The sequence below is a fragment of the Apis cerana genome, linkage group LG2, assembly GCF_029169275.1.
Source record: "Apis cerana isolate GH-2021 linkage group LG2, AcerK_1.0, whole genome shotgun sequence".
Taxonomy (NCBI): Eukaryota; Metazoa; Arthropoda; class Insecta; order Hymenoptera; family Apidae; genus Apis; species Apis cerana.
The window spans coordinates 376777-397968 of record NC_083853.1 but is presented as its reverse complement, the minus strand read 5'-3'; the positions used below and the strand labels follow the sequence as shown (position 1 = coordinate 397968).

Here is a 21192-nt window from a genome sequence, read left to right as displayed (position 1 = left end):
AGATAATGAATGTAGCAGATTGTAAAATAAATATAATCACTTACCTTTTTTTTTCTCTAAAAGAATTTAATTGACTATTATATGGATTATTAGCGATAAATTATAGCGTGAAATAATATTTTTTTAAAGAAAATTGTAAATGATAAATAATGATATATAGTACTTAAAAAATTTTTATTATGTAACAAATTCTATCAAAGAATATTCATTCCATCACTGAATTCAATACGAGCATTGTACAAATACGTCATTGCACTAGAAAGGATCTAGTTCGCTGATGCGTGACAGTACATAAGTTTGTGTAAGTAAATCACGATTTCAATGTAAATGTCAGGAATCGTGACTAAAAACGATATACGATAAAAGATCATTGACGTAATAGACTGCCGTGAGATATCCAAAAGGAGTTTGGGAAAAGCTTGAGCTAATGATATAGTATTATACATAAAATTTATAATATTGTATTTCAAGATATTCGATAATAAAAACTTCATAATATAGAATTATAATTTCTTTTATTTTTGAATTCTTCATATTTAATTTTGATTACTGATGCTTTACACATAATTTGAAATTTTGATAATCAATTTTCAAATCAAAATTATTTTACAGTTAATAAATTTAATTTATATTAAGGAGCAGGAAATTATGAATGTTATATTAATACAGGAAATGTATGTTAAATAAAAGATTATCTAAAATAAAAGAATTTTTATTGATTTTTTAATGTAAATAGCCATAGATGTAATGTCATGATAAAAAAAAAAGAGTTTATGAAAGATAATAATATTGAAAATCATATGGATCAAGATCAATTTTGAGGAAAAAATATTTTCAGGAAAAATATTTCATTATTATAATTTCGTTATTTTCGTTCGTTTATAAATTGTTTTTATAAAAATAAATCGTTGCAGAGTTGATTATTTCTTCTATTCTATTGATATGTTATTTTATGTTGTAAAAATTGGAAAATATAAAAATATAGGTTTGCTATTTACTTCTAATATTATATTTTAGCATAAATTTATATCTAATTAATCGATGTAATATTATTATAAGTTTTTCAGTGTCGTTACTTCATTAGTTCCTTTTTAAGCATGTATGCATCTGAAAATGAAAAAAATATAATTATTATAATATATAATAAAAATAATAAAATTTTTAATAATTTTAATAATTTTACTATATCAATATCTTCTATAGAAATATATATTGCATTAGAAAATAATAATATACAATCGTAGAATGTATTTTACATGCATATATTTTAATTTATATTCATAATCAAAAAAAGAATCATAAGAATCATATGATTTTTCATCATATATTCTGTTTTTCTCTTAAATAATTAAATTATAATAAATAAAAAATAAATTAGTATTATAATATTTATTAAGTATATAAAAAGTTAATATCAAGTTGCTTTTTTGTTATAATTTTCTATATATAATTTTCTATATTCTATGAGTATTTTTGAGATCAACTATAAATATATTATTTTATATATTTTTTATTATTTGAATATATAAAATCATCATAGTATTAATACAAATTTAATAAATACTTAAATTTATTGCTATGCTATGCTAATGATACAAAAAAAATAAAAGTTGAATGATTTCACAATTTGAATGATTAGTTTTTACTTTTTGTAGATAAATGTATAGAGATTATATGAAAAACAACTTAAATTTTTTAAATAGAATCATTTTATTGCATTAATGAATGTATCTTCTTATTTTCTGTAAAAAAATATTTAAGTGATTGAAAGTATTTATGATAAAAATTTGATTTTATGATAAAAAATTGATAAAATTTTAAAAAAATTTTGCGTATTTTTCATACGATAAATTTTACAAACTTTAAATAAAAATATCTCCTAAATTAAAGATTTTTCAATATAAATGGCCTGGTAATTTTCCATAGAAAATAACTATAGCTATATCTATTAGTGTAATAAAAATCGAATAGTTCCATTTCAAAAATTAGTCCTTCCATATGACTTCTTTATATTCAAACCATTCAATTTTTATTTCTTTTTGTATCACGAATAGTGGCAGATATTCGAATAATGAAATGATTTTATATTTAAGGATATAATTTGCACAAAATATTGATCTTTGAAAGCCAGAAAATTGTTATCTACCTTTTTTTCATGGTCCTCATCTTTCGAATGTTCTCCAGTCGTCTTTTGTTCCTGCTAGCGTTGGCTTTCGCTTCGCTAGCAGCAGCACTTGCCCTAGCAGCCGCACGATTCGTGTTAGCAAGCTCTTGTCTAGCATTCTTCAGCTGACTTGACAATTCTTCAACCCGCCTTTTCGCCGCATCTACCAATTCTTCTTTCTCTCGTAAACTTTTTTGCGCCCCGTTCGCAGCAGCCTGTGCGTTCGCCGCATTCGCCTTAGCTGTTTGCATCGCGCGTGTTAACGTTTTCAACTGCGTCAGCACCAAGAAAAAAAAGAGAATCGATTTCTTCGATCAAGCTGTGATCCCATTTTTAAAAATGTTGAAAGTATGGTAAGTATCGATGGCAGAATCATATCTTCCAACAATAAAATGAATCGTATAGGAAACTGAATAACTTCGGTGAATGGTTGAACGTAAATATATATGCAGATTATACGCATTGCTTAATTCTTTGTACGTCACGCGATTTATGAAAATCATGAAATATATTTTATATTTAAAAATATCGAGTAGAAAATATTTTGTAAATAAATTAAATTGAAATAAATTAAAATAATAAGAAAAATATTATTTTATGGGTTTATATATATATTATATTCGTATTGAATTTTCATATATTATATTTATAAATATATTTACGTTCTGTTTAAAATATTTCTCATTTTAGAAGAATATTAAAAGAAGATTTTAATTGTTGTGAAATAAATTAGAGGCAATAAATAAATTATTGTTTCTATTCACAACAATCAAAAAAAATTTGTATTATATATTTTTAATGATTGTGATAAAGAAAAATAAAGAATATTTTATTTATGAGAAAATTAAATGTAAATAAAATTAATATACAATTCTTTTATTCGTAAGTATTTTTTTAATTTTAATTTTTTTTTAAATTATTATAATATTAATAAAAAATTTCATAAGCAAAATTATTTATATTCCAATAGAAATTTTCATTTTTTAAAGTTTAAAGATTACCTGATCTTGTGACTGACGTGCTGCTTGTACAGCAGCATTAACATTAGCTTGTTCCTGTTCCATGGATGCGGACTCTTCTTGAACAACTGATTGTGCTTCCCTCACTTCTTCTTGTAATTGATCTACTATTACTTTCTTCCCTGAAAGCACCTCTTCTGCAGCTTTTGCAGCCTGTACTGCTTTCTCAGCAAGTTGTGTTTTCACCTATATATTTAAGAAAATTTTTTTATATTTTTAGCAAATACGTTTAATTATTATTAAATAACAAATTAAAAAATTACATTTTTATTTTAATTTTCAGAGTGTATAATTTTAGATTTTTAACCAAATTTTGTGTGTTATTACACAATGATGATAGACTATAGTGAGTTTATATTTTTTTTGTTTTTTAAAAGCCACTTTTTTTTAACAAAATATATCAATAAATTCATTGATTGTAAAATACATTGGCAGAGAACATTATATGTGTCAAGATAATCGAAAGTGTCATTTTGTAGTATGTTGCTAAAATTGCGACGATGAAATAAATTAAAAAACAAATCTTATTATTCATATATTACACTTTCAATTATTCTTAATATTTTTCAATCTTTTTAAAGACAACTTTCCTTTATAGTAACAAAATAATCTTTCTCTCTTATATAGAAATATATTTTTGATAGGCTAAAATTGAAAAGAAATATTAAAAAGTTTATTATAACAAATATAAAATATTTAATATGTATAATTATACGATAAATTTTCAATATTTTCTTCATTATTTGTTCAAATCGTAAATCATTTCTATTTGTTATATTTCGATATATTATTTGCATTGAAAACGATGAAAATTTTCACTATAGAATTTTCTATATAATGTATAAAAGTAAAAATAACTGTACAATTTTCTTAAGAATCGATAATTTAATTTAAAAATTACAATATGAAAGATTGATACAACGAAATGAGAAAGTGACTATTACTTTTTCTTGTAACAAAAAATTCTTATAAAAGGAATCTAATTCTCTGCTGGAATGAATCATTCAAATTAATGAGTATTATCTCAATTAGAAGGAGAATAATTGCACAGGCATTATTTTAATGAATATTTTAAGGTAAAAGATCCGCAAAACTCAGTCAACGACCTGATATTTGCTCAGTGAAATGTTACACGCTACAAAACAATTATTTTCACATACTATGTGGGAATTAAAGTTTAGCAATTTTGCAAAGAACGCAAATTGTCTCGTGTATGTTTTCGCAATAATGAATGATGCGAATGCTCATAAAATATACGCATCAGTTCTGCACGTGAGAAACAAATCTGACGTAATGGAGTTCGTTAGACGGAATTTGATTAAAATTTAACGTAATATAATTCTTTCGTTATTCGTAATTTAAATAAAATTCTTTTAAAAAATACGAAAAACGAATAAACAATATTAGTTTCCCGATTCAAGATCATTTTTGAATATTTGGATTGGAGGGATGATGACTTGTGTCTCGAAAACAAAAAGCACAAATTATTTAATTATGTTTTTATAATCAAAATAAACGCATATATTAAAAAAAATAAGTACTTGACGTGCGGCTTGCTGACCAGCAATATTCTGTGCATCTGAAGCAGCTTTAGCTTCCTGTGCAGCTTTCTGCGCGATGTTACTACTTTTTTCCGTAGTTTTCTTTGAATTATTTGGATTACCTGGATTGCTGTTACAAGTTCCTCCTTCGGCGTAACGTATTTCTCTTTGATTCTAGTAGTAGAAAGATTTTAATGATCATTACAAATATGTTACAAAAGTTGTACCATTTGATTACATAAATTTATATTAATTTCTTGTTTCTAACTATCGAAAAAGGAAGATTTCCATTATTACATTTAAATATCTGTGTTGTATTTCGTATTTTAGCTTTACTCGAAACGGGGTACATTGATCCAAAAATATCGTTATACGAATATTTCTCTAGGAAAATGATAAATTTGCATAGTTATTTGTACGTTACCTTGTAATAAATAAACTGAATTCATAAGTGTATGACACGAATTCAAGTTTTCTCATTGAAGGTTACTAAATGATTCTTTATTAGAATGCAAGAACACGAAAGAATTAATAATTGCGTAAACACGTAATAAGGAATAAGATTAGACTTACTAAGGTAACTGGAATCTTATGAACCCTTCCACAATCTAAATATTCGAAAGTCAGCAGTACTAAAATATATTTATTTGGTTAGAAAATGAAGAATTAGCGTTAAGTTTGGTCAAAAGTACTCACCGATATAAAGAATGTAAAAGATGTACATTCTGAAAGAAACGAATTTAGGTGAATGCCGGATTGTAGTTCATATAAATCATCATATATCGGAATATTAAATTATTTCTAATTAGTATGACGTATGTGAAAGCACGTTGACGAGAGAAACGAATGAAACGCGGTTGTATCGAATTTTACATGTCGAAGAAGGGTGGATATGCAATGCAGCGAACGATGTCTATTTATTTATTTAACTTTTTATATTTATATGCACATAAATATATTGAGACAAGAGAATTTTTATTTTTATTTTTTTTTGATATTATTTTGGAACCAAATCGCATATTAAAATTAAAGTTAAATGTATAAATAAAATTTAATTTCTTATATAATTCCATTTATAGATATGTTTTTAAAATTTCCAGATTATACGTTTTGAAAATTTTGAATTTTTATTGCAGAAGAATTGCAGAACGATATTATACATATACAAGTTCTCTTATAAAATAATTTATATTAATTAATCATATAAATGATTCAACGAGTTATAAGTTTTCAATTGTTCTTTTATAATTTTAAATGGATTAATGACCAGATAATTTATAATTTGTAAAACTTTATTTGTTATTGATACAATTAACGATGATATATATATATATATATAAATATATATATATAAAATTATGGATTAATATTTAAAATCCTATGATAATTAAAAATATATATATATATAAATATATTTATTTATTCTATATTAAATTAACTTGAAAATATGTATTTATAATTATAGATTATAAATTATTATAAACTTGAATTTTTTCGTTTATTTCAAGAAATGGCATTATACATCATTATTCTCGATATCCTGAACCCCTTCCGTAACCATCGTATTACCATTAGCTCTGAGTACAGACCTATAAGAGGTACGATAACCAGGTAACTGGTATCAGTTCTTAGTTGTTTTCTCGTCCAGAAACAGCACTCATTCTTTGTACATTTGACCAGTATTGAGCTTTGTGAGTATTGAAAATTATTGTTGACGATATATTATTTATTTATATTTTCCATTTTTGAAATTAGGTAACAATACAATATTACATTACTTATATTTTATATGATATAGCTTTCAAGAAGTTTGTAATAATTTTGTTTTTCAATATAATAAAAAACTTTTAAAAAGTTAATTAATTATAATATATACGATATAAGATCATAATCGATAAAAATTATATTTTTTGCAAATAGAATATTTATTCTTTTTCTAATCTAATTTCATTAATTAATTTAATTAGTCTACGTTTTAAAATAATTATCTTAATATATTTGACGTTCAAAACATAAATATTTTAATTTAATCAATAAAATAAAGAAATAATATGTAGAATTTTACATTTAGAAAATATTTTAATCGAATATGTAAAATAAATTAATAATATTGAACGATATAGAAAATAAATTAGTTTTTAAAAAAGAATTAAAAATTTCATATAATTTTATGTTAATTATTGAATTTATAATTTATATAAAACTATAAAATATTTGATAGTTTTTATTAAATAAATCTTTAGTAAATCTTTTGTATATCCTTCATGTAAAAAAATATAAATTTTCTATTTTATAACTATACTTCTAAATTAACTTTAACAATTTTTAAGAGTTATTGTTAGTACCTGTATATAATCATTTTTTTTTACATTAATACAGTTATAATTTAATAATAAATATATATATATAATACATAAAAATAATATATGTATATAAAACTGCAATCTATAAAAAGTGAAAAATTAAAAAAGAATTCATTTGCATCAATATAGGTAAAAATAAAATAAAAAAATCAGTTGAAACTTTAGATTAAAAAATACGTGTACTTTCACTTATTCAAATCGTAGAATTTTACGTAGTCACTATATTATGCTCATTTGCTGCGTTTATTCATTTGCTGTAATAAGAACATAAAAATTATAAATTGTAAAACGAATTTAATTTTCATTTATTATAAAAACACATTAAAATATCAAATTGAAAGCTTTGAAATATTATATTAAAATTATTCGGGGAACTTAATAAAAAATAAAGTTTTCTATAACAACAATTAATTGTCGAAATTTTGAATATAAACTGTTTTCACATTCATTTTTTGTATTTAATTATTTATAAATATTATTATTTATAAAAACAATTTTAAAATGATTCTTCCAATTTTCAAAACAATATAATTCTTTAATTTTTTGTTTTTGTCACAAATAAATATTTATACAATAAATATAAATAAATATTACAAGATATTTCTTTTATAATAGTAATTTATTCAAACATCTTTAAATTATTTATGTATAAACATAAATAAAATTTTTAAAAACTTATTTGTCCAAAATAATAATGTGAGAAGTTAATTATCTTACTTATAAACGAGTTGCATTGCACAAAATTTAATTTAAAGATCGATTGACATCGATTAATTGATATGATTTATATTTTAAACATTTATATTTAAACATAGTGATAATAATTCTTTGACACAATTTCATAATTTTGCTTCATTCTTGAAGAATTATTCTTCACGGTCATGCTTCAAATGTGAAGTGAAAGAATTCCATTATGCTTTCAGAGATATATAAATCTATAATCTAATATTCAATTACAACTTGATTTTATATACTCTCTTTTTGTCTTTTTATTAATAGTTGATATTTAATAATTTCTTTTTTATTATAAAAAATAAAATAATAAAAAATGAAAAAAATAAAAAAAAAAGATTGATCTCATAATATATATATGTACATCTATTCATTATATCTAATCTACTTTAATTAAAAATTCATGATTTAATTTCATAATCTAAGCATTGATAATAAATTATTTCAATTTTTTTATATTAAATTATTTCAAATTTATTTGAAAACAATTCTCACTTGATATAGTTTAAAGAATTAAAAATTTATATTTTTTTTTATCTTTTAATATCTGATATGTATTTTTTTAATTTACATTTTCTTGTATATGTCTTTTATGTATACATTTTCTATTTACTTTATTTATATCTTTTTTTTTCTTGTTGAATTAATGCATATGCACGATTGCATACGTGCTTAAGATTATATACAAATAAAGATTGTCTCCCATTGATTTAATTATACGATTACATGTGTATGCATTGCTTTTTAGAGCGCAACGGAACTGGACATTTGATTTTGAACCGCAATGAATTGCAACAGAATTGCAACCGGAAAACTAGAACGTACGTCATGAATGATCCATATCAATTCTGAATTTCGTAAAAGATCATGATTAATGCATTTGTGTTCTTAAATTAATTCTCCGAAAAATCAGTTCTTTTTTTCTCTCTCTCTCTCTCTATAATATACATATTTTTGAATCGAACAAAATTTTGCTTCGATACAATCGATGTATTTTATTCAGAGATGAATCTCAAATATCGAAATTTCAAAAAATTTCTCAAATTTCATATTTGAATTTAAAAAATTCCATCAAGATTTATTAAAACTTTTATTTTTGACAAGTCTTTGAAAAAAAGAAAAAAAATAAGTAAAGAGTTTCGTTTCGAAATTTTTGAAATACCATATTAAAAATCTGGTTTCAATTATCTTTAATTTCATTATGATGGAACAATATTTTATTTCAACAAATATTATTTCAATTTTATAATCGGAATATCTTATATATATATTATTTTAATATTTCAACTATGAAATATTTGTTAATAAAGATATTTATAAAATTTTCATACGACATTGAAAGTCAATTTGCAATATTCTTGGAAAACGATCTAGTAAGGGAACACTATAATACACACTAACAGTGCGGTAAAGGCGGATTTTATTGTATAACCTTACCAATCTTCCATGACTAATACACAGTAAAATGTGAAAGGCAGGGAGTGTCCAAAAAAAAGATACTTACATACTTATATACATATATACGGAAATGTAACAGTTTTAATATTAAAACAAATGAACTAGTTCAAATTTCTCAAATTAGCATACAAATTGACGTGACGTAATTTCACAGTTTCTTTTTTTTTTCTTTTTTAAATATTCATATCTCGTTTCTAATTATTAATTCTAATCATTGATAGAATTATAATGGATTTTTATTACATTCATTTTCTATCATATTGTATTGTTCAATACTATATATTTCCTTAATATATATAATAAAAGAATTAAAATTAAATCAAATAAGCAAAAGAGATAAAATGTAAATTATATTTTCTTATTTTTTTAATAATGGAAGATGGATATCATATAATCAAATAATAAATGTAAAAAGAAAGAAAAATGAAAAAATATCATAAATAATATGATAATGATAAAGTTGTAAAAATTAACACAATTATAAAATTAAACGCGAAAATAACTAAGTGATGAAAAAATTTAACTGATTAAATTTAATTATTTTACAAGTGCATGCATACTTGATGAATTTTCATAATCGATTTTTTTAACAAATCTTTAATAATAATTGTCATTCTATATTTTCGATTTACTTTTATAGACAAAGAATCACCTTTTACAGCTTGTATCATCAATTTTCATTACACATTGTATATAGTAGAAAACAATAGAAATAAGATATTTGTTGATAAATTCTATTATATTGAATATAATGTTAAATTTTGGTACTTTGTTAAAAAATAATTTCAATTCAATATATAATAGTTTCAATTTTGTACTTTATATTAAATTTTTATAATTGTTATAAAATAATTAAGTATTTATATAAATAATCAAAAAAGTTTTATAGAGAAAAAGGAAAGTGCAAGAAATATAAAAAACAAATTTTTATTAAAATAACTATTCTTAATGTACTTAACAGAGAAAAAGTTATAAAAATAGATTTGATGAAATTAATAATTTTGAAAATAAAAAAATCATCTTTACCATCCTCTATTTTTCGAAAGATGATCATTCAAGTTTAAGTATTTATGAATAGAGGATGGATAAAATATTTATGAGATATTTTTGGTATACCAATTCCTCTTCGAGAGGATAAATAAATACAAAAGTTGATATACAAAAATGTTAATTGAGATTTATTTATTTATCAAGTTATAAATAATTTAATAAAATTCGCGTTGAACGAAGCGAAACGAAAATAAAATGTGACCGTTTTATAATACTACTGCTATACTTTATCATCTTCGTTCATCCTTATCATTTTATTTTATCTAGTGCAAATTCTAATTTTATAAAAAAAATTTCAATTGATATTTTTATATACTAATTTTTCTGTTTATTTTGATCTGAATCGATGCTCTAAAAATATTCCACAAAAAATATTCTATTTTATTAACATCTTGTAATAATAATCCTCAGAACAATGAAAATTGAGCAAAAAGTTTTCACTCGTAAATTTTTTAAAAACGTTTCATAAATTTACTATAGTTGTATAATAATATAATTGAACAATTTTTTAACATTATTATGCAATTCATTATTCATCCATTTTAAGTCTCAATTATTTGTAATTGTTTGTAGCATTATTAAAGGAACAGAATTTATGTGCATTTATGTACAAGTTGGATATTATTATTATATAGATTTTATGAATGATTTTATATTTTATTATACATATATTTTTCTATCATAAAAGGAATAATAGAACTTTTTTAATTAAAAATAAATATAAAATTATAAAAAGTTATCAGAATCTATTAAATAGATTCTATACTCTAAATTAGTAAAATTTGATCCTTTTTCTTAAGTCTTTTTAATTAAATATTAGTTTTTATTTATTCTAGACATTATTCTATAAATAAGAAGAAATTTGAAGAATAATTATTTTTCAAGAACATGATGAAAAAATAATTTAAAAAAGAGATGTATGATAATATAATAGAAAAATATTTACTAACAGAATTAGATTGCAATAAATTAAAATAATATATAATAATCCATTTAGAGGAATTTGTTTTTATATTGTAAAAGTCACTTATAAAATAAAATTTATATATAATATATAATTCATAATGAAACTATAAAGAATAATTTTTTATGACTTATTAAAAGATATTGCGAATTCAGAATTCATATAGAGATCATATATATATATATATATATTACTTTACATTGATATTTAGTTGACCTCAATTATAGCCTTAAGGCCTTATTTTATTCTATGCACTAGTTTTCCAGTTACTTTCAATTTAATAGATACTAATAAATTTCTGTGTTTTAATGCATCATTCGAACAGTTGAAATTTTTTTATTTCTTACAACTTTCCACAGAATGTAGAATGGTATTCAGTTTGTCGTTTTATGGGCATAAGTGCCCCGTTTTTTACATACAATGCTGAAGGCAAAGCCACAGGTAGTGAAACTAGAGAAGTGAAGGCTTTAGATTTTAAATCTACTGTTAGTGATCGGATGGATACTAACATTGATAATAAATGATACATATGATTCAATACAAAAGTATATAATTAATATATGAAATATCGATATGTATCAAAGTTTTAAATATTTAGTTATCACTTTTTATTTAATATTTTTAAAACGATATTTAATTATTAATATAATATATTAATATTATTAATAATTATATTAATTATATTTTAATAATTATATGAATTTAAACTGTTGTTTGCAAAAATAAAATTTTAACATTTAACAATTTATTTCTCAATAATATTGATGAGATTGTGATTATATTTTATTTTTTTGGTTTTTCTTAATATATAAAATTTTAATATTTAAATATATATATATAAATGAACGAGAATTTTTTCAATAATAAAATTGAAACTTCGAAATTGAAAAATCGATAAATTATCTATATGTTTATTATCCGAGATTTCCAATAAAAAATTTTCTCAAATAGTCAAATAATATTCAATTGAATGGCAAGTATTATCTTAATTTTCCAATAATTTTGTAATATATTTCTGAATAAAATAGATTAAACTTTCTTGATATAAATTTTTGAATTCGTTTTATATGTTTACTTATGTATAAACATAAGTAAAACATAGCATTTTATTTAAAAAAAATATCTTAATCATGAGACTTCTTTTTCGCAAATAAAAAGTATTTATATATTTATACTATATTATATCTCTCTTTATAGTAAACATTTATACAACTTTTGTCTAAATATATTTTTTTTATACTTTTAATTCTTTCTAAGATAGATGAAATAGACATATATATTTTATTCTATTCATCTAAAAAAAGACTTTTTTAAAATTTTGTTTATATATGCTTTATTTATTATATATTATAGATTTTTATTAACATTCATATTTTCTTATTACAGATCAAAACTTCGGAAAAAGAAATAATTAAAAGATTAAAAATGAAGGTACTGTTGCTGCTATTGGCGTATGTTTGTCTGGCACAATGTGGTCCAACAAAGAAGCAAGCTCACGATCAAGAAGCTCAAAGTTATGAGTACGAATACGCGCATGAACCAGCGCTAGCACTTGTTGACTCCGCCGCTTTCGCCAAAACATCCGTCTTAGCCCCAGCACCAGTTTCGCACAGTCGCGGGATTTCTCATCCAGGTTTCAGTGTAGGTGGTCCTTTGGCCAACATCGCGAAAGGCGCAGCGGAACAAGCGCACACGCAATTGAGCAATCAACATTCCGCAGCCGGACAAGCTGCATTCGTTGCGAAAAACACATTGGCGCAAGCTGCTGCTCAATCCGCAGCAACTGCGGCTGCAGCACTTGCTGGAAAACAGATCGTAGTGCAGGGATTGGAGCAACAATCGAAAGACGCTCATGTAGCGGTAGACAGTGAGAATTTACAATTACAACAGGCTGAACGTGCCGCGAGCGCAGCAAGAACTACCGCTAAACAAGCCATGCATCAATTGCAAGTAGCCACAGCAGCTTTGAACGCGGCCCAAGCCACGGCTGATCGTGCAGCACAAGCTGCCGCTGAAGCAGCAGCCGAATTGGCGGCACAAACTACTATGCTCGGCCAAGCAAAAGCAAGAGCGGAATCGGTAGACGAACAACTTTCTGCCGCACGTCTCGACTACGAAACTACTCAAGCAGCTGCAGAAAAAGCTGCGAACGCAGCCGCGGCTGCGCAGAACAACGCTGCTGCTGCCGCTGCGCACGTGGCTGATAATGCTGCTGCGTCTGCGCTTTTAACTCACGAGCCAACGAAACCTTCACCACTTCCGAAACTTCCTCCTCAACACGTGCCTGCTGTCGCAGAACCTGCCCTCGATTTACCTGCTCTTCGTCCACATGGTTCTCTTCTCACGTCAGCCGGTTTACATCAAGCGGATGCTCTTGTATCCACTGGTTACCAAGAAGCTATTGCTCTTCCTGCACCCGGACTGCTTCACGAGGTGAACGGTCTTCATCGTTCGGAACTTCTTAGTTTAGCTAATGCTTTACCGACTGATAATTATGGTATTAAAGGTTATCGGTACTAGATTCCTTCAAATTGGACATTTTACGTGGAATCTAGTGTTATTGTTGTTTCAGTCGTTCAAGAATAACGAAATATCATGTCAGATTGTAAAATAAATTGTTGAAGTATCAAACGTGTTCCGTTTAAATTCTCTGAATTTTTTTCCTTTTTTTTTTTATCAAATGTGTGATTTTCTTTTATCTTCTTCAAGATAAGTATAAGAATATAAATATTATTAAACGATTATTACCTCGCATTAAATGTTTATTTTTTTTTAAAAATAATTTTTTGTTATTTTATTTTCATACAGAAGTGTAAAATATTTAAAACGGAAATTGACATAAAGTTGTATTTGTCGGATATATTAAATATTAAATATCTTATTTTCGTTCTTTTTTATTTTTGTTTATGTACTAACATTAGTATCAACATAAAATTTAAATCTTTGATAAATTATTAATATTGATGAAAAATAAACTATGATTTTTTTCCTGTACGATTATAAATTTATTTACTTTCTGTTTTCGTCTAATGAATAATTATTTCTTGAAAAAAACTCATTCCTTTTTTCTCTTTTTTATTAATAAAATTTTGCTAAATTTATTATTATTTGTCTTGAATAAAATGTATGTTAAATGTATGTTAATAATATTACATATATATACATATATATTACATATATTACAATAATATTATATATAATAAGTATTTTAAGAAAATATCTAAAAGTATCTTACAAGTATCATTTCTAAGAATAACATTATTAAAATTCTTAATAATTAAAATTATATTGGCTCAATAGTTAGATGTATACCTCCTTTTCCTATTAATATGAGGGTTCCTTTCTCGAATTCCAAAGTAGATGGTGTATTTGGCCCAAGTTTGAATTTATTCTTTAATAGCGCACTAATTATAGCAAGTTTTGTTTGTATCAAACCAAATCGTAATCCTAAAAAAACCAAATAATATTGTTTTTATACATTGATTAATTTCTAATTCGTAATTAATCTCTAATTTTAAGTAATTATATCAATTACAATTTTCTAATTATTTCTCATGATTTTATTTTTTTCTTTTTTATTTTTATTGAAAATTAATATTCATGTTATTCATTTATCATTGAAAATATTCTATTCTAAAAATAAATACATGTGTTTATAAACATATTTATCTATTTAAATTTATGTATTTTATATTTTATATTTTAATCAGCAATAATTACGAAAAAGATATTAGAATTATTATATGCAAAAATGTATAAAACTGAATTATTATTTAATTTGCTGAAGTATAAATTATTAAAATAAAATAAAATATTCACACACATATTATATATAATAATTTTATATAAATAAAAATATATTTACCGATACATATTCGTGGTCCTTCACCAAATGGCAAATATACATAAGAATGCCTAGTTTTTATATTTTCTTCGGAAAATCGTTCTGGATCAAATTTTTCTGGATCAGGAAATATATTAGAATCTCGATGAAGGCCAAAAACAGGTATGGCTACGGAAGTTCCTTTCGGTATGGAAAAATTTGTTGTATTCAATTTTACATCGTTTGTACAAATACGATTTAAAATAACAACTGGTGGATATTTTCTTAAAGTTTCTGAAATAAATTAAATTTTATATATAATTTATATTTATTAATAAAACTTTTATACTATCAATACTATTAATTTATACTATTAATATGAAATAAATAATATTTATTTATAAATATAATAAAATATAGTAGGCATATTATTTTTAATAAAAAAAATATTCTCATAATATAATTAGAAGAAAGATTAGAAAATTAAGTGATATGTGAAAATTTAATTATAAGTATAATACATTTAGTTTCTTTTTAAGAAATTTCTGTTTAAGAAGGATAAAGAGAAAAACTATTTTTATATAATTTCGTGTATGCTTCTATTTCTATTCAAATTGTTATATTTTATTTTATAGCAAAAATATATATAGATTTCTTCATATATAGAATGTTATATATAGAATGTCATATATAGAACAATTTTTATTATAAAGATGTTTTGTCAACAAAAAATCTCTATAAGATAAGATAATCTTCGAAGTTTCAACATTTTCTTAAATTTTGAGTATAATTTTGCTTAAGATTTCTTTTTTTTTACAACAAAATGATTTATTAAATTTTAAACATTTCGAAAATTATAATTTTACTCTATCCTGCACTATTACAGAATTATATTTAAAAAAGTAAAAAGGCATCAAATTTTTTAGATCTTTTTCAATTTCTTTTATAAAAAATAAAGTTTATATATGATTATTTTTGCTCGTTTCGTTGACAAATTATTTCAGAAATATTTTAACAATTTTTTAAAATATTGATATTATTGGTGCTATTGGTCAAAATGTTGAAATATTGGCCAAATTTAAATATAAAATATTGTTAATATTAATATTAATATATACGAACCAGAAATTACTTTATGAAGATAATTCATATCATTTAATGCGCAATATGTTAAATCGCCATTTTTCTTAATCATCGTTTGAATTTCTTCGCGTAGTTTATTCTGAATATCTTGATTTTTTGCTAATTCATAGAGACAAAACGTAACTGTAGTTGACGATGTTTCAAATCCAGCTAAGAAAAACACATAAGCTTGCGCCGCAGCTTCCATCATTGTCAACTTATTTTCTATTTGTATTATAATTAAAAAAAAATAATTATTTATTAATATTATTTTTTCTTAACGTCAAAATATACATTTTTTTTAAAAATATTGATTAATGAAAAAGAATAATTACTTGCAGCATTTACGTTGTTTGATAATGATTCATCATCCGCATTTACATATCCATTTTTCATTAATTGAATCAACAAATTCAAAAAATCTTTTCTTTCGATGTTATTCGATTCTCTGTATTTCACAGTTTGTTTAAACATATTCGTGAAAAAGTTTGTAACGCTTTTTTCGGTATATGATATAGAAAAGAAATTAAGGACTTGTGGAGCAAATAAAATAAGAGCGTTCCAAAAAGGTTTTGGATCGAATATTTTCTTTCCCCAATATCGAAATTCATTATTTGGTTCTTTAAAACTGTCACATGATATTCCAAATGCCACTGACATGATAATGTCAGTCGAATATCTGGAAAAAATTATAGAATGTAAGCAAATCTAAAAATGAAAAAGAGATGGTATGTAAAATAAATTTATATATCATATAATATATATATGAAAAATTAGAAATAGATTTATTATTATAATTTCTTAATGTTTAAATGTAATAAAGATTTCGTTTTATATTTTAATTAATATTTATTTTATCTTTTAACAATTTTTTTAATAAAAAATAATAAATATATAGAAATATATTTGATAAAATATTAAAAATAATATATTTAATTCTTTACAAATTTAAAAGAAAAAAATATCTTTAAATTATTAATGAATTTTAATCGTGTTAAATGTTATTAAATGTTGGTTAAATAGGTTATTTATCTTAAATAAAACAAAAATTCTCATGTTACGAAAAGATCAGTAATTTTGAGAAATCACGAGTCATTCATCTTCAAAAAAAGATATTCATTTCGAATTATATAGAATAGATAATATTCTATTTATCATATTATATTGCAAAAATATCTCAATTGTATCATAAGGATTATATCAATATTTTATTATATATAAAGAAAATGAAAAAAAATTCTGTCTTCTTACTTATCCTCTTACTCAGCTCATTTATATCTTATTACCTCTGTTACTTACCTTGCAAATATATCTTTCACATCGATTGTTGATCCTTTCAGCGCTTCTTCTTCTAAATATTTTTCGAGGACATTTCCAGCTTCTTTTAAAATCGGAAAAATTTGTTTAATTTTTCCTGAAGTAAAAGTTGGTGTCAACTTCACCCTTAAATTTCTCCATTTTTTCCCCGGTAATTGAAATAGATGTCCAGATAATGGATCTATTTCTTCATTATAAAATATTCCACGATCATGAAAATTTGTAAACTCTTTTGTCAATATATTTCGAATTAAATCGGGATCATTTACAATTAAAAAAGGTTTATAGAGCATATATATGCCAACGAGAGGATGATGTTTATTGTGTTCGTAAATATCTCTAAAGAACTCCGCTATAAAGTAAAATAAAAAGTAAATAATATGTATATAATTAATTATAGATTATGTGAATTAGATTATATTATTTTATATTAATTATAGATTATGATAATTCACTTTCTTTAATCCTTAGAACTCCGAAAGGACTTGTGTTTCTTACAATTAAATATTTGAATAACTTTACTTTTATTATTATATATAGAATTTTTTTATGTAAAAGTAATTTAATTATTATTTTAGTTGTTTTTAATATTGAAAAATATTTAATAATATTATAAAATAATTTTAAATATTTTAAGTATATATCTAGAATTTTAATTTTTAGAAAAATCTAATAATAAGTTCAATTTTTAAATTGATTTTTGAAACGTGAGATTTTAATGCAAATAATATTAAATACTAATATATAGAAATATTATTGTAAAATTATTAAATTATTAATTATATTTAATCATATAAATTATTTTTTTCTTCAATTGTCTAATCTTATTTTAAAAATGGAAATACGATATATTAATTATTATTAGAATATTAATAGATATATATATAATACATACATATAAAGATTCGTTAATCAATTAGAGAAATTATATATATAAAATAATATATAAAATAAAATATTATTTAATAAATATTTAATAAATAGTTAAATATAATAACAATTATTACTTATCGTTTTAATTCTAATACTATTTTATCTAAGTTTAGAAAATCGATCAATTATAATATAATATAATGTTTCCATAAATTTTTTCAAATAATTTCAAATATTGATATCAATATAATTTAATAAAAAATTCAGTAATAAATTGCAATACATAATAATTAATAGTTATTAATAATTTTAAAAATTATTAATAGTTTTTAAATATATAAGTATTGACTTTTTAAATATTAATAATTTAAAAAAAACATGAGATTTCTTATATATACATTTAAGAAAAATTTATATAAGAATTTTCTTCAAATTATTATTTAAAAGTAAAATGATATGTATATAATTTATATATATAATTTTTAAATAAAATAAAATAAAATAAATTTTTAAATTTAATTATTAAATAATATATGCTTACCTAATGACATTTTACCAGTTATTATTGGCATTATATTTCCAGTTGGAAAACTAGGTTTAACATAAAATATTCCTCTTTTGTGCCAAAATTTAAAAAGATATAATTTATAATAAAAATACAATCCAACAATGATAAGAGTTACAGCAATAATAATATCCGATATGAACCACGTAGTTAATAACATGATGTTTAATTATCTATCATAAAAAGAGATTTTAAATTTAAATTCTTTATATTAATATTAGTATTAGTTCATTTTTGGTTAGTATAGTGACAATTAAAATATATTTAATATTTTAAAAATTATTTTAATATTTTAACACAAAAATATATTTTTTTAATATTTTATGTTTGTATACATATAGCTATAAATAATCTTAAATTTTCTATATGTATCTAAAAAATAATAGTTTAACTTCATATTTTGAAGATTATCATTTTAATTATTTAAACAAACAAGAATTTTCAAATTTTTATCAAAACTAAAATTCATTAATTTATTAGAAGTAATAATATTATAATATATATATTTCTAAAAAATTTTTTCAATTTAATTTATAAAATATTTATTGATATATCAATAACATTACTATTTTGATAGGATATAGATATATCATAATTTCGATATTGGCAATCAAATAAAAATACATTAAGTATTAAAAGCTCTGAAAAATAGCAAAAGATTTCAATTGTTTAAAAAATATGAGAATAGATATTATTTTTATGTTAAATATTTTTTTTTTGATTTTAATTAAATAAATTAAATTTAAAAATTCAAATAATGATCTTTTTTTTCATATTTTTTTTTCATATTACATGATATAATGTAAAAACATGTAAAGGATATCTTATAACTGCTAGTATTATTCTTTTGAAAATAAATCGAAAATATAGAATAAAATTGTCTCATTTGAACTTTTTAAATAAAATAAATTTAAAAAATTACAACTAAAATTTAGTTATTCTTAAAATTCGATAGTTAAAAAATGAACTATCGATATATGTTTATTCTACATATTTTCATATATTTTTCAATATGTGAAAATAATAGAATAAATTTGTCCTATTTAAAAATTAATTTTCAGGAAAATTTAATCTAAAAATTCGTTAATTATATGACTTTGATATGTATACGTTCAATTTCAATTTTTTGAAAAAAAATAAATATAAAATTATAAAATATAAAATTTTATTCTATACTTCTGATTATTTTCATATATAGAATAATCATCTATTGGTAGTTCACTCAAATTTAATTTTCCTGTTTATTAAATTATTTATAAAATATTTAAAATTTATTTTAATCGAAAACGAAACCTAAAATGACAAAATTTTTTTCGATATTTTTAATTTATTTTTTTTTTTTTATAGAATCATTTCCTGTTCGATACCAGTTACATTACGGAACATTCTAAATATTAAATATATCGAAATAAATTAAAATATAGATAGAATATTACGTAATAATAAAACAATAGAATAATATTTTTAATCATTTTAAATATCTTCGAAATACCTTATTTAAAAATAATTAAAAATTTTTTATATCAAATTATAAAATATACATAATATAATAATTAAAATATATTACTATTAACTTATTAATATATCAGTATTAATATTGACTATAAAACACAATTATCAATGTATTAAATATATATATATATATATATATATATTTATATATAAATACAAAAATAATAATTAATAAATATAAACAACTTTATTAAATTATTTTCAAAAATTAAGAATTTAAATAATTTTCAAATTTAATAATAATTTTTAAATCGTTCGTCTCGTTTGAAGTCTTCTTCACTTCAGCTAGAAGAATTTTAAACTGAAGTAAATCTTTATTTTTGTATGATATTTATTGCATAAGATAATTTTGTATTTTTTACTATAATTATCATAGCATGAATACTACATAATAATTATATAGAGATGTACATATAGATACATTGTAAATATTAGATAACATTACTGATGTAATTATATTGCATGATTTATGATAAAATTCAATTAATAACTGGATATTATTTTTAACATTTTAACCTCAATAAAACGAATAATATTTTTAAAAGAAAATTTCATTTATTTCTTAAAAAAAATTTTTAAATATGAATTTTTTAATAAAATTATTATTTTACATAAATTTAATTAATAAAATTTAATAAAATTACTTTTTTTCTATTTAATTTGTAAAATATATATTTTATTGAATTTAA

The 21192-nt window shown here is 21.7% G+C and overlaps 3 protein-coding genes across 7 annotated transcripts in view; 1 reads left to right on the top strand and 2 right to left on the bottom strand.

Annotated features, from left to right (window-relative positions):
* Window positions 1-696: 696 nt before the first annotated feature.
* On the bottom strand, window positions 697-5739 carry LOC107999584 (restin homolog). The gene is made up of 6 exons (XM_017059510.3): window positions 5421-5739; window positions 5298-5356; window positions 4725-4898; window positions 3166-3369; window positions 2147-2436; window positions 697-1107 (listed from the first exon to the last, which is right to left on the bottom strand). Exons 1-6 carry the CDS (start codon window positions 5446-5448, stop codon window positions 1092-1094), a joined length of 771 nt encoding a protein of 256 aa, XP_016914999.1. The 5' UTR covers window positions 5449-5739; the 3' UTR covers window positions 697-1091.
* A 547-nt stretch (window positions 5740-6286) lies between these two features.
* LOC107999594 (uncharacterized) lies at window positions 6287-13922 on the top strand. Of its 2 annotated transcripts, none has more exons than XM_017059525.3 (2): window positions 6287-6415; window positions 12678-13922. In XM_017059525.3, the coding sequence occupies exon 2, from the start codon at window positions 12717-12719 to the stop codon at window positions 13809-13811; it is 1095 nt and encodes a 364-aa protein (XP_016915014.2). In that variant the 5' UTR covers window positions 6287-6415; window positions 12678-12716; the 3' UTR covers window positions 13812-13922. The 2 variants fall into 2 exon arrangements, with proteins under 2 accessions (XP_016915014.2, XP_061927992.1); XM_062072008.1 differs by lacking the exon at window positions 6287-6415 and adding an exon at window positions 8624-8640.
* A 427-nt stretch (window positions 13923-14349) lies between these two features.
* Window positions 14350-21192, bottom strand: part of LOC133665734 (cytochrome P450 6k1-like) — a 31184-nt gene continuing 24341 nt past the window's right edge. The window contains exons 1-8 of one of the 4 annotated variants that reach the window (XM_062072003.1): window positions 20690-20798; window positions 20484-20592; window positions 18968-19164; window positions 17536-17905; window positions 16572-16915; window positions 16237-16461; window positions 15157-15408; window positions 14350-14738 (exon numbers count right to left, since the gene is read on the bottom strand). In XM_062072003.1, coding sequence (XP_061927987.1) covers window positions 14575-14738; window positions 15157-15408; window positions 16237-16461; window positions 16572-16915; window positions 17536-17905; window positions 18968-19151 — 1539 coding nt within the window. In that variant the 5' untranslated portion in view covers window positions 19152-19164; window positions 20484-20592; window positions 20690-20798 and the 3' untranslated portion in view covers window positions 14350-14574. Of the gene's footprint in view, window positions 14739-15156; window positions 15409-16236; window positions 16462-16571; window positions 16916-17535; window positions 17906-18967; window positions 19165-20483; window positions 20593-20689; window positions 20799-21192 lie in introns of those variants that run through there. The other 3 variants (XM_062072004.1, XM_062072006.1, XM_062072007.1) reach the window with 3 other exon arrangements.

What these genes read in the sequence shown, in the direction of transcription:
- LOC107999594 (XM_017059525.3), top strand. Translation starts at nt 12,717, where the DNA reads ATGAAGGTACTGTTGCTGCTATTGGCGTATGTTTGTCTGGCACAATGT.
- LOC107999584 (XM_017059510.3), bottom strand. Translation starts at nt 5,448, where the DNA reads ATGTACATCTTTTACATTCTTTATATCG. An exon ending in ATAAGATTCCAGTTACCTTA is followed by an intron (nt 4,899 to 5,297) that starts GTAAGTCTAATC and finishes TTCTACTACTAG; the next exon opens with AATCAAAGAGAAATACGTTA. An exon ending in GTCAGCAAGCCGCACGTCAA is followed by an intron (nt 3,370 to 4,724) that starts GTACTTATTTTT and finishes TTAAATATATAG; the next exon opens with GTGAAAACACAACTTGCTGA.